The sequence below is a fragment of the Agelaius tricolor genome, unplaced genomic scaffold (assembly GCF_023055355.1).
Source record: "Agelaius tricolor isolate 1412-34295 unplaced genomic scaffold, bAgeTri1.0.p SCAF_19, whole genome shotgun sequence".
Taxonomy (NCBI): domain Eukaryota; kingdom Metazoa; phylum Chordata; class Aves; order Passeriformes; family Icteridae; genus Agelaius; species Agelaius tricolor.
In genome coordinates, this window is record NW_027269279.1 from 16,360,739 (window position 1) to 16,374,403 (window position 13,665).

At 38.2% G+C, this 13,665-nt stretch overlaps 1 protein-coding gene across 3 annotated transcripts in view; it reads left to right on the plus strand.

The window, feature by feature from the left end:
• The window catches only part of CRAMP1 (cramped chromatin regulator homolog 1), a 49,089-nt gene that overhangs the window by 3,835 nt on the left and 31,589 nt on the right, over positions 1–13,665 (plus strand). For 2 of the 3 annotated variants that reach the window (XM_071444605.1, XM_071444603.1), the window contains exons 3-5: positions 8,171–8,364; positions 9,794–9,947; positions 12,824–12,907. In XM_071444605.1, coding sequence (XP_071300706.1) covers positions 8,171–8,364; positions 9,794–9,947; positions 12,824–12,907 — 432 coding nt within the window. The remainder of the gene's footprint in view (positions 1–8,170; positions 8,365–9,793; positions 9,948–12,823; positions 12,908–13,665) is intronic. The other variant, XM_071444604.1, reaches the window with a different exon arrangement.

Consider the following 13,665-nt stretch of genomic DNA (forward strand, 5'->3'; position numbering starts at 1 on the left):
CTCTTGTCTGCTAAATTGAAGTATAATTCCATGTAGCATAAATTTATCTTGGAGGTTACCTCACTCCTGTCCATCTCAGGGGTGTGCACATGCTGGGCATTAAGTAAGCATTACAGTTATGATCGTTTTGTGTTGCAGTAAAAAAGCAGTGCAAACTGGGATATTTTAGTTATTGTTATATCAGAAAAATGTTCTTGAACACAGTTGCTTGACACTTGGTATAATTGACTAAAGTATTTCTAAATACCTTAGTAAGTCCTCTTTAATCTCTTGAATGTCAAATGAAAACTCTGTGTGGTGGTAGAGGACAGAACAGAAAGGCCTACATAATTTTTCTTCCAGTTGCATGAAACCAAATAAACAAACAAATGGAATACCCAGGAGTGTTTAGCTATGTATAATTAATTCCAGGATTGTAAATAGTGCTGGATGTGAGGAGGTGTTTCTTTGAAATATGTCTTGTCTGTGATTCACAAGTTGAATATGTCCATTTGAAATTATTCCATTGATTTGGAAGTCCATGCATGTGTGAACAAGTACATGTGTTTGTGTAAGTGTATATTCGTGTTTGTACATGAACATTTATTTCCAATTCCAGAGCAGCAGAATGATTTTTAACTAAGAATATCCAGACAATAGGAAAAGAAATTTCATTCACTTTTGCAATTCAGATTCCAAAACAAACATAAGAAAATTACATACAGAACAGAAAATATTAACTCAGTAGTCATGGATAGTGCTTGCAATCGCTGTACTATGTTGTCAGGTTTGGGAGAACTTCTTAAATTCATCAGGAGTGACAGTGCTAGAATTATGACTGTGCTTTTGCTTTTTCAGTTTTAAGACCAGCCACAGCTCTGCCTTGCCAGATTTGGTGTGATTGTGTCCGATTGATTGGATTTTCTGATATGGTGGGGATTATAATTGTTAGATTTTGGGGAACCGAGCCATGGAGCGGGATCCTTTCTAATTTGAGCTCTTTATGTTCACAGATGCCTAATGAGAGGTTTTCCAGGCTTGTCTAAATTCTTCCTTGTGGAATGCCTTGTGATCAGAATTCATAGTGCTCTGTGTTCCGAGGGAAGTGTCAGAGCCAGCTGCTGATAGGGAATGAATGGAAAGGTGGAGATGACTAATAAAGATTGGACTTAAATCCTTTCATTTAGCTGTCCCACTAACTTTCTCCTCCCTCTGTAAGTATAAAAATGATGAAAAGCTGGAATGCATCAGCTCTCAACCCGAAAGCTTTTGCATTCTTTATGTCAAAGTCAAGGTGATGGCTGCACAAGTAACTCTGACAGTGGCCAACTGGAGTGACCAGACCACGCCTATGCTTGGTCCAGTGAAACCAGAAACTTGTTTTTGTCATAGGCATTCAATAATGCTGTGTAACCCTTAACATTTTATTGAAGTGATTCTACTTCTAGAACCTCTGTATTCTGAAAGGAAGACTCTCACTTGCCAATTTTTAAGGAGTGTGATCAATGCATTTACTTTCTTTCAAATTGTGGTTGCTCAGCAGGTGATGGTTTGTCTTCAGAAAAGTTTTGGAAATAGTATTTTTTTTCTGTGTGTTGCAAATTCCTTTTTACTGTTGACATTCATGCTTTTAGGGTCCTTAATTGTAGCAGACAAATTATTGATAAACTTGGCTATAAATTGTGAAAAGAGTGTGCCCACTCAGCAGCTGCTGACTTTTCAACTTTATCTTACTGTGGTTCTGGGAAGCTTGCTCATAATAATTCTCAAGTTCTGCCTCGTGGAGTGTGTAAACATGCTGCTAATAGTCAGATTGCCCTGATGTACTCTTTATTGCACCTTTGAATCCTGCCTCTTGCCTTTTGTGTACTGAGGTGCTCTTTCGAGTTTAGGGCAAAAATTACATAGGAAGTAGTACAGTAAAATACAGTTTGGAAACTATTTCACTTCAGGAGCCAATCCATTTGGAATTGTGGGAAGGTTTATCAAATTTTCTGCACAAATATCTAAATCTCTGCTTTTTTTTTTTAGAATAATTATCGTACTCTGTTCATCATCTTTTAATTGTATTTTCAAGGTTGTAGTCTACACCTCAACTGATGGATGACTTTTAAAGCATGAAGGTTTGAAAGGAAGTCTTCAAGTAACTTGCATGAAACCATAGCAGAAACTTGAAGGACTAGTGGTGTCGAGACAGTTTATTGGGGGAGTTCTAATGCAGAGAGGTCTGTTGAGGCAGGAGATGCAGACCAAGTTAAGGTTGCTGAAAAAGAGGCATTTTTGAGACTTTGCTTCTCAAACACCAGTATGCCACATGGTTGCTGAGCACAGCTGTTAAGGTGTGTTTTGAGGCTTTGGTCCATGAAGCCAGGGTGGATGGAATATGTGTGCATGCGTGTGTTGTGACCACATTGGTAAAAGGCATATCAGAATACACGGCCACAATGTGCTGTAGGTGTAGCTTGAACTAGAGTATTGCCATTTTCGTGTTTTTATCCATTTTCTGAATGCAGAATGAAGTCAGGAGGACTAGCCTAATGGTGATGAGCTGAAGCTTGAAGATGTCTTTCATGCTGTTCTGGATTTATTCCTAAAATGTGTAGAATGTCTCAAACAAGTATTTGTGTTAGTTTTGAGGTAATAATCAGTTCTTTTTTGAAAAAGGACTTATTCAGCTGAAAGCTTAATTGAATTAAAGTGTTCAATCTTTTGGCATGGTATAGAACTTGCTAAAAAGCAGTCTGGTTTGTTTCAGCATGCCAAAGTTTCATGTTTGGTAGCATGTGGGTTAAATAAACTACTGTCTTCTGTAGAGAGGATGTAGATACCAAAAAACCTGATGTATGTGCTTACAGTGTGTTCTATTGTAACTTCCTGAGTTCATGTGTTGCAGAATATATTGTAACCATCATTTGAGATGTTACTCCTCCAGCATTATTTCACTGAGACATGAACCACTGTTTAAAACCTACTGGCACAGTCCATTGTTCTGACATTCTCCTTAATTCTGTCCATCTCACTTGCACTTAGTACCTCTTCCTTCTATCCTACCCTGACATGATTCATTCTTTGCCATCCCACTTACACCAGTTCTCCCTCCCTCCCTTTTGAAGTGGCTCAGGACCAGGACTCCACAGTATCTCATCCCATGCCACAAGAGGAGGATTTTCTCCTTCTGTGCAGTAGGTACTGAGCTCTGACAGATGTCTGCCTGCAAGGCTGCACAGCCACAGTGTTAAGTGGAACTTTGTATTGAGCTTTATGGGTGTTTTCTTCAGGAAGAGCAAGAGAATAGTGATTTACAGGAGATGGAGGAGTGACCAAATGTATAATAAACCATGGGGGGTTTTTTATAGCTCTTCTGGGTTAGCTCAGATAGGGCTGCCTTTGATACATTGTATACTAAACAGATCCTGTCCCTAGAGAGAAGCAAGCCTTCAGTATAGGTTTGCTAGAAGGCTCAGCTTGACAATTGACACTCTGTATGTTTTTAACACATTCAACTATCTCTAATTTTCTAACTATTAGCAGTTAGGAGAAGACAGGTTACCATTGTCTGTGTAGGACAGTTACCAGTTGAGCCTCAGATTAGCTGAGTTGGTTAGAGCATGGTATTAAGAATGCCATGGTCACAGGTTCAGTTCCTGTGTAGGCCATTCATGTATGAGTTGGACTCTGTAATCCTTGTGGGTCCCTTCCAACTCAGAATATTCTGTGAGTCTGTGTTTCAAACTTTGGATGTTAATTCACAACAAGAACACTTTATGGCATAACCCTGCCATAAGACATAAGCTGTTCTAGACTCGCCCTTCTCAGGTGTCCATGCTGTGTCCTGTGGAGGCAGGGTGGAAACTTCCTTTCCAGTTACAAAGTTAGCAAAATGAAGCTTGACTTGTGGGGAACTTGTCTGTTACAGGTTGACATTTGCATCCCACCCTTTGGGGAGTGAGTTAGTCCTTGCATTCGGTATTTGAACTGCAGCAGGCAAGAGTGTGAATGCCCCATCTTGTTTATAGAGATATTCCCAAATGAATGCTCCACCTACAGTGACTGGTGATTCCTGGAGAAGTTAAGATGTTGTGAGCTAAGCCTATAATCCAGCCTGTATGTTGGGATACAAGGGTGTAGTGAGAATTTACTCTGGGGATTCCAGCTTCTGTGTGTGTGTAATCTGTCACAGAAGATACGAATCAGCTGGCCTGTAAGAGCTGTCAGTGGAAGACTGAAAGGCAAATTCTGAGATGCTACCTAGAAGGAAGAAGTTGTGGCAGTAGTCAGTATGAGATCCTAATACTATCAGTGTCTCTTATTTTAAACATGTATTCCATTGTTTGTCATTTTCATATCAGATTCTGAAATTGCAATTTTTAAATGTCTTTATATAAATTTTTACAAGTGTTTATGTTTTGCTTTGAACTACAGAGACAGCTTTTTCCATGGGAATGTAGTTTGATATGATAGTATGCCAGTCACAGATAAATGACGTTCTAATAATGGGACATATAGATGGGTAGAGAACACTGGACAAAAGGAAGGAATAAGTTTCTCTGGAACACTGGTGTTCTGACCCATGATTTTGTTGGGCATTGCAGTTCAAATACTGAGTACAAAAACCTGGAGTCTTTGCAAACTGTGTTGAAGGCTGAGGGAAAATGCTGGCGGTCATATCCAAATGACGGCCTTGTACCTTGTACACAAGGTCTGGTGCTCTGGTATACCTGGAGCAAAGGGAAGGAGTTGTTACAGTTGTAATGATGTGGATGTCTAGGTCAGTGGCTGGGAGATGAAAGATGAGTAGACAGTGGGAGAATGTCCAGCTTGTCTTTGTCTTGTCTTTTCTATAAATGATTTCACATTGAACAAACACCTCAGCAGGTTGTTAAGAGTGAGTCCCCTCCTTCTCCCCAGCATTCTGAAGCAGTAATGGTATAGCTGGCCTCAGGGGAGCTCCTTGTTTTAATGCTTTGATGAAGTTTTAAATCATCCATTATTGGGAATTAATAATAGAATCGTCAATCATTAGTGAAGGGATGAAAGCTCATTAGCTGTTCTGTATGTTACAAGAATTGCATACAGTAAGATTGAAGTAATGAATTTATGGGGGGTAATTTATTGATGTATGACTGGTCTTGTTTTTGCCTTTTATCCTGAACTGGTCTATGGTTCTTTTTTTTAGAATATAGTACATTCCATTGCCATACCAAGGTTCAGTATACTCTTAAGATGGATTGGGATAACCTGATGATAAATATTACCATGCACAACAGTAAGAAAGTTTATGCAAAGGAACGATAGAGCAAATGCCTTTGTTCCTGAAACAATTGAATGACACGTAAGAGCTTTGTAGAGGGTGACAGGATATTCAGGTTTTTACATCTTCGTATACAATACTCTGAACAATTGTCTGGATGGTAATTTATAAAAGAGTTTAAAACAAAAAAGATTCTGATAAAATTCCCAGGACTACAGTTTGTCTTGTGGAATAGTAAGTGTGCATAAAAGAACAAATGATCAGTTATGAGCTACGTGTCCTTTGTAGAAGTTGAATTCATGGAGTCCTCAGCATGTCCATTAGAACTCTTCAGTCCATCTTTTACCTACCACTAAAATATAAATGAACATTAACTGAACTTTAAATTCTAATGAGAGCATAAAATCTTCACTGACACTTTAGCTTCTGATGCTTTTTAATAAGGAAAACTTTGTGTACCAAGTGTACTGAACAATCTTTAGAAAATCCTTGATAAGATCTGTTCTTCAAGCAACTTACTTAGGATTGTATTTACTTGAGTAAGTATTAAAAAAAATAAAATAAAAACTCCCCCAGAAACCCCAGACAAAAACCAACTACCCAGCACACAAATGAAACCCCCAAATCCTGCATTTGTTCTTCCTCTGAAGGATTTCTCAGTAGTTACGGATCTGTGATAAGAATAGTAACTCTGGACTGAAATCCTGTACCTGTCTTCTGATAAAGGACATCTTCTGTGTTGGGAGCTGGTAGCAACAGGAGATTGGAGATTGAGTTTGGGGACTGACTTGTTTGACTTTCCCCTTCTTGACCAAAGATTTGTATTTCATTACTGTGCAAATTATGATATTCCAATCTCACATTTGCAGAATGAGGAAGTGTCAGTTCTGTCTGTGTTGAGTTTCTTCTCAGCCATCTGTTAAAGTGATCAGTTTTTTTCTTATTGTTTCCTTTTTTTAAAGGATTTACCTCCACAGTGCCAGAATTAAATGGCTTAAGTTTCAATTATTTTATTAGTGGCTGAAGACTTTAGGAAGTAAAGAAGCTGTTTATTTGAGAAGCTGTTTATAAGTGCATTTTCTTCTATATGTCTAATGGTTTTTCATGTTTTGCCTTGTATGCTTCCCTGTGGTACACAGTAATTTTTTCAAAAGAGGCAAATAGTCATCCCTAGAAATAAAAGAAACATTAATTCCAAAATAGTCAAAATATCATATTTTATATCAAGTAAATATTTACTGTATGCATGAAAAAAATGTACTTTCACACATCCTGTTCTCTTCCACGTTTGATTTCAAATATTCTCCATTACTTGTGCAAACCACCTTCTCTAGGATTTGGAGAAAGTATTATTTTGTTGCCCAAAGGAATTACTTTCAAATTGCAACTGACTTGTTAAGATTTACATACAAGTCTTTAAATCTCTAAAGCATGATGGGCCTGTAACAGCTGATTCTTCTGATACTTAAAAAAAAAAAATACTGTTAGAATTGTCAAAGTGGGATCTCTGGATTCTCGAATGAGATATATATGTATGTATGTGTGTGTGTATATATATACATATGTATATATGTATGTATGTGTATATATGCATATATGTGTGTGTGTGTGTATATATAGATATATATATATATATAAAACAGTGGCTTTGTCAGGTAAGAAACCCTGCTTCATGAAGTTGAGAAAAGATAACTGAACTTTTTAAGCCTAAATATGAAAGAGAGAATTATGAGAATTATGTTGATATATATAAAAGTTAGGGAAACCAATTGGGACGACTGTACTGTACAAACTGGGTGCATAAACAAATAAGCTAAGGCAAGCAAATATATCATGAGGTAAAACACAAAATGTAAAGGCCAATACTGGAGAAAAGCAAAGTGTAAGGATCATTCTTTATAAATAAGCCATGAATGTTTAGTGTTAAAAGATTTCTGCTTTATTAAGTACATGTCTGCATTGATAAGGACAGACAAATCCTAAATAATTTTTAAAAATAAAATTGAAGATAATTTATTTTGGAAATATAAGTTACTGGGAATGTTTATATTCTTACGGAAAAAAAAAAATGAGTGCATTTTGGAGGGTTTACCTTAGTTTCTGGATTAGCACTCTGATATACAAACTGATATGTCAAACTAGGCATGGTGTTTTGTGTATAGATTTTCCATCCCGTTTTCTTTCCAGGTCCCTACTTGAGTAAACAGCAAATTCTCTTAGGTTTATCCAGCATTATTCTCATTTCTTCATACCTCTTTTTCCATGTTCTTTGGATGCTGATAACTGACAAAGGGACAATCAAGATTACACCTCTGTGCCTTTTTCTGAAAGCCACAGCAGGATTTGGGAAAGGAGAATGGGTTGAAACTTGCTGTCCTCTGGATAGCTGAAGTTTTACTAGATGGGCCATGTCAGAGGTGGTGCCCTGAGGATCATACACTGTGGATCAGATTGTGGAAATGCTGATCTATCGTTGTGTGGTGAACTAAAGTCGACATCTCAATCCTTCCCTTTCCACAGTTATTCTGGAGGCAGTCGGATCAAACCAAGGATAAGGGTGTCACCGTTCTGCCTATTTTCCTCATAGACATCACTTTGCTCCGTACTTAGCTCCATGTTCAGCACTGCTCAGGAGGTCCCCCTGCCTGCAGGGCAGTGACTGCAGAGCTCAGCAGCATATAAACATCAGCAAGGGTTAGCTGGTAGAGGCTGCTGTGGTACATTCCTGCTTATCTGTGTTACTTCTGGAAATAAAAAATTAAGCCATTGCAATCTTCCCCTTGTTTTTTGTGCTTTGAGATTTTATTCCTGTAAAATGAACCTTGTTATTTGCCCATTGTATGTCAAATGAAAAAGGCGAAAATTCTGAGTTACTCCCTTACCTCTATCCATGAATCTTCTTGTTGGTTTAATATTCACTCTGGTCATGGTTTTTTACAGCAGCAGATAATGGAGGGGCTGCACCCTGTGGCACATCAGGAATTCCTCCCAGCAATCCTGCTGGGAATTCCAAGTCAGCAGCAAGGAACCTGGGTTCCTCGACAGGAGAGAAGGAAGAAGGGAAGAAAGTCCGACGGCAGTGGGAGTCATGGAGCACGGAGGACAAGAATACTTTCTTTGAGGGGCTGTATGAGGTACATGTAGAAGAAAATAACAGACATAGATGGCTTTGGTTAGAGCCTGGATATTCCTAAAGAAGGGTGAGATTGGCAGGAGCAGAAGGCCACTTAGAGATGAGCATTTGTAGGGCCATACATGGGGCTGTAAAACAGCTGTCTGTCAGAGCTACATGTCAAAAGTGTCAAGTTTCTTTTTTTTTTTTTCTTTAAATACACAGGAAAGATTTCTGAGTTTTATTAATAAATGTTTATAGTAAGTTCAATTGTTATTTAATTATGGTTCTGTTTCAAATGAAAAATAATTAAATTATGTCCCCATCTGAACTTTCAAAAGCAACACTTGCTCTGAAGTAATACCAAACAAGAAAAGTTGCTCTGTTCCAAAGAGAATTGTGTTTAATCTTTGGCCCTGAAGAGGCTAGAGCCAGTTCAGTCCTTGGGCTGAGAGACAAGAAGTTATAATCATCTTATCTTCTGTCTCTTATGTTTTATATGATGGATTCCTGCTCGTCCTGTTCCTGTGATGATTTCAACAGCTTATCTGTTTTGAAACTACATGCCAAATGTAAAAAAAGCAGTGATAGGGAGTTTTCTTTGCACATGTGCATCTTTTTGAGTTTCTTTTTTTTCATCATAGGTATGGTATCACATGCATATGTTTTGTGGACAAAAGGAACACTTAAACGGTGTTTTCTTTTCTTTTATCTCCTCTGAATTGCAGTAGTATTCCTGGGAAGCAAGTAATTTTTAAGCCATTTCACTGATTTTTTTTTTTGAATAGTGAACAAATTTTTCAAAAATTATTTTAAGGTGGATCCAAGACTCATTTTGTTCAGTCCCTCCTACCATTCATTTTGTGGCACTGCCTGTCAGAAAAGATTTTCATACTTTGTATTGAAATCAGTTCCAACCTTTTCCAAATACAAAAATTTTGTCTTAGCAGGAGTTAATGTGTATAAAATCAAGTCTTTTGAAACTCAAATTTTTTACTCCTAGTAACAGTAACATGAAATGTACTGCAAATAAAACTGCAGCTAGTAAATATAGTATGTTTTTCATTTAGTCAGAAGTGGTGGGGGGAATGCAGAGGAAAATAAAGAATGCTCAGGGAGAAAATCAATGTTTTCAGTCCTGCTACTTAACACATTTGTCAGTAAAGTTGGGTGATTTTTTCAATTTGCTAGCAACTTACTGTTTTTATTTTGAAACAGCTAAAGAAATTGGAAAGTAATTAATTTGGTATCCATATTGCATTTTATATAAAACAAAGGAAGCCAGTGTCATTCTTTCACAGTTGAGTTCTGGTCCCCAAAAATTTTGTTTATGACCATTGAAGTCCAATTTTCCACAAAGAACCCCAAAGCCCCTCACACTGTTTGACTTGACTTACAACAAGATCCAAGTTTGGATTTGAGTATTTCTATTTGATTTATTCTTTCTTCAGCATGGGAAGGATTTTGAAGCTATCCAGAACAACATTGCCCTGAAATACAAGAAGAAAGGCAAACCAGCAAGCATGGTGAAGAACAAGGAGCAGGTCCGGCACTTCTACTACCGCACCTGGCACAAGATCTCCAAGTACATTGACTTTGACAATGGTTAGTATTTACCAAAATGGGCTTGGTGCAAGGGTTGCAGTCCTGCCTTTTAGAGGTGAGGAAATAAATACTGAGGAGGAACAGGGAGTTCACAGTGTCTCACTTCTTATTTTTGTTAGCATGGCCCTATCAAGGTTCATGTTTCGTGAAAAATGCTTTCCAAAGCCTGGTGTTTATATCACTACTGTTCTGTGAATTCACCACACCATAGTAAATGTAGATCCTTCTTTTAATACTGGGGGGAAAACCAGGTTCAAGGAAATGTTTTTGTATTGTCAGGAACACACCTTCAAGAACTGCCTAGACATTAATCAGGCATGGTTCCATCAAGCACACTGACCCAGCACTACTTTGCAATTCTTGGGGGAAGTTAGAAACAAATCACAGTCCAATACAAGTGTAAATGGTGACATATTTGCTCCCACTTTAAAGTTTGAAATTGTACCATGGGTTCAATAACTTATGATTCCCAGTGCCATATTCCCCTTCCCATTCTTTTCCCTCCTTCTGCAAGTGGTTTAATGAAAACTAAATAAGTGAGTCAGATAAACTGCTGGTGGTGTTTTTATAACAGTAACATTTTAATTTAAAATGGATTTTTATCAAATCCATACTACTTAGGAATGGGCAGAGAGGATTCAGCTTAGTCTGTGGGTGGCCTAATCTAAATAACAGGCTAAAGAAATTTTATTTCAGAGTGACCAGATTTTAGTAAGATTGAGTTGTTCTGACTTTAGGGTGTCAAAAATGTAATTTCTCCCATTAGCTTGTAATTAAGTAATAGTCTCCAGAGTTTTCTGGTCATTCTGATGGTCTATTCTAAGATGCATAAATTTGTGGTGGTTGAATTTTTTGGTCTTTGAATAACTCCTGATTATCAGCAAAATTTTGGATAGTAAATTAATCTATAGTCTGTGGCCAGAACCTCTCAAGTTAAAAATAACTCTTCAGGGAGAAATGGATGTGGAAAGAAGTTAAAGGAATGCAAAGCTAGTGTAAAATACAATCTCTTTGTCACAGAATCAACTAGTATGGAAAAGACCTTTGAGATCATCAAGTCCAACCTATGACCACCTTGTCAAGTAGACCATGGCACCAAGTGCCACATCCAGTCTTTTCTTAAACACTTCCAGAGACAGTGACTCCACCACCACCCTGGGCAGCCCATTCCAATGCTTGGTCATCCTTTCTTTGAAGAACTTCATCATTTCTGTCCTAGAGCTCCTCTGATGCAGGTTAAGGCTGTGTCCTCTCATTCTGGGACTCAATGTGTTAGAGAAAAGATTGACCCCCACCTGGCTACACCCTCCTTTCAGGGAGTTGTAGAAAATGATGAGGTCTCCCCTGAGCCTCCTTTTCTCCAGGCTAAACAACCCAGCTCCCTCAGCCACAAGACTTGTGTTCCAGACCCTTCACCAGCTTCATTGCCCTTCTCTGAACACAGTTGAGCATCTCAACATCCTTCTTAAACTGGGGGGGCCCAGAACTGGACACAACACTCAAGGTGTGGCACAACCAGTGCTGAGTACAAGGGAAGAATCACTGCTCTTGTCCTGCTGGCCACAGCATTCCTGATCCAGGCCAGGTGCCATTGGTCTTCTTGGGCACACTGCTGGCTCATGTTCAGTCAGCTGTCAGTCAGCCTCCCCAGGTCCCTTTCTGCTTGGCCATTATCCAGCCGCTCTGTCCCCAGCCCATAGTGCTGCAGGGAGTTTTGGCCAAAGTGCAGGACCCAGCACTTGGTCTTGCTAAACCTCACTAAAAATTAAAAATAATGAGTTATTAAAAGTAAGTAATTAAGGAGAAATGGATATGGCTAGAAAGAAGCTGAAGGAATGCAAGCTAGTGTACAATATGCTTAGTATCATACTATGTACGATGGTACATACTATACTATGAATATGTAGTTCTTTATGAACTTTTGTGTTCCTGAGCTTAGCTTACCTAAAGAAGGACTTGAGTATCTCAACAACCTGGCACAAGGTGTATTTGGGAGTTCCTTTTTTCAAAACAAGGCAGCAGTTTAAGATGAAGCCATTAGTATTTTATTTAAAAGCCAGTGTTGCAGTGAACACAGTATGGAAGAACTTTTAAAATAAAAATCAGTTATGTATCTGTATATTTGGGGTCCAGAATCTCATTGTCTGAAGGAATTTTAACAATCAGTGCAGTAGTTTGATTAGGTTTAGTATTAGTAGAAATATGTGTGCTTGCATTTTGGGATCAAAGAGAACTAAAGTTTTGATGAATAGACAAGAATAAATATTTTCACTTGGTTTTTAAATCACAGGACTGTCCTTGCTGTCATAGATCTTTAGGTCTATTAGCATTAATGTCTGCATCTTGTGTGTTGAAGAGAAAGGACAAAAAAAACCCTTGCAAAGTTGAATAAAATGCCATCAATTTTTTGTGTAAAAATTTAGAATCTAGAATTTGCATCAAATCTCTTAGGATGTGTTTGTGTGCCCAAAAAATCTGTCATCTGGAAAATACAAACCTACCCCTGAATTTTCATGTAAAATTGTTCGGTATGCATTTGCTTGGGGGCATCTGGACATTTCCCTTAGAATTTGTAAACAATTGATACTGGACCTAGCTTTATTATGAATTAGCTTTATTTTGCATATTGAGCAGTTGCGTATTTGTTTAAATTCCATGGAGTTTGTTTTCCTGTAATCTAAAAAATGCCACAAAAAGGAAGTTGGTGAGCCAATCCCATTATACTGTTTCTTGAACCAGAACTTAATTTTGCCTTTGTGATTTGTCTCATAATTGAAAATACAAATCCTCTCCGTTTTAGTGTTGAAATGAGCATCTGCAATGTAGCTGTGCGTATCTGCAACCTGCATCTCACTGACACCTCTTCTGCTTTCTAGTGTTTTCTCAAGGGCTGAAAAAATCTTCCCTGGAGCTGTATGGCTTAATCTGCTATGGGGAACTAAGGAAAAAGATCGGGGGATGTGAGTATGAATGACTTCAGGCTATTTTTACATTATAGAATCAGAAGTTACTACCCTTGAGGTTGGCAGTGTCTAGTTCAGTTCCATTTTTAAGTTCTTGACTGTTGCTGTAATCTGTGGTGTTATTTCTTCATTAAATGCATTTTTATTTTTACAGACCTTCCTTAGTCTGTTGCATTAGTCCACTTTGATAGATTTCTTTAGTTTTATCTGTCTGCAGAATGCTGTGCATGTATTGCCCACAGGTGATAGGAAAACATACACAAAGCTTAGATGATCTATTCTGTTATTATTGAAACCTAAGCAATTAAGGGTGTAAATGATACTACTTACACCCAGAATTATTTGTGCCCATGCAGTCAAAATCTGGGATGGTGTATTTTTCTAAGTTTTTCTCTAAATGTTTGCTCACTGTACCCTGAAGATAAAAGGCACAAATCAGAATTGGAAATAACTTGACTGCCTAAGCAAGATGGGTTCTGACCTTGTCAGTCCCAGAGTCCAGTTTTGTCCATATCAGTGAGTGGAGATGGAGGAGTATGTGCCATAACAATGCTCTGCTGTTCGTTGGCAGTTGATTAACTGCATTAGTAACATATCTGAGCTTAGGCTCTCAGAACTACAGAGTGGTTTGGATTGGAAGGGACCTTAAAGACCATCTTATCCCAACCCCCTGCCATGGGCAGGGGTACTTTCCACTAGACCAGGTTGCTCCAACCCCTATCCAACCTGGCCTTAAACATTTCCAGGGATGGGAC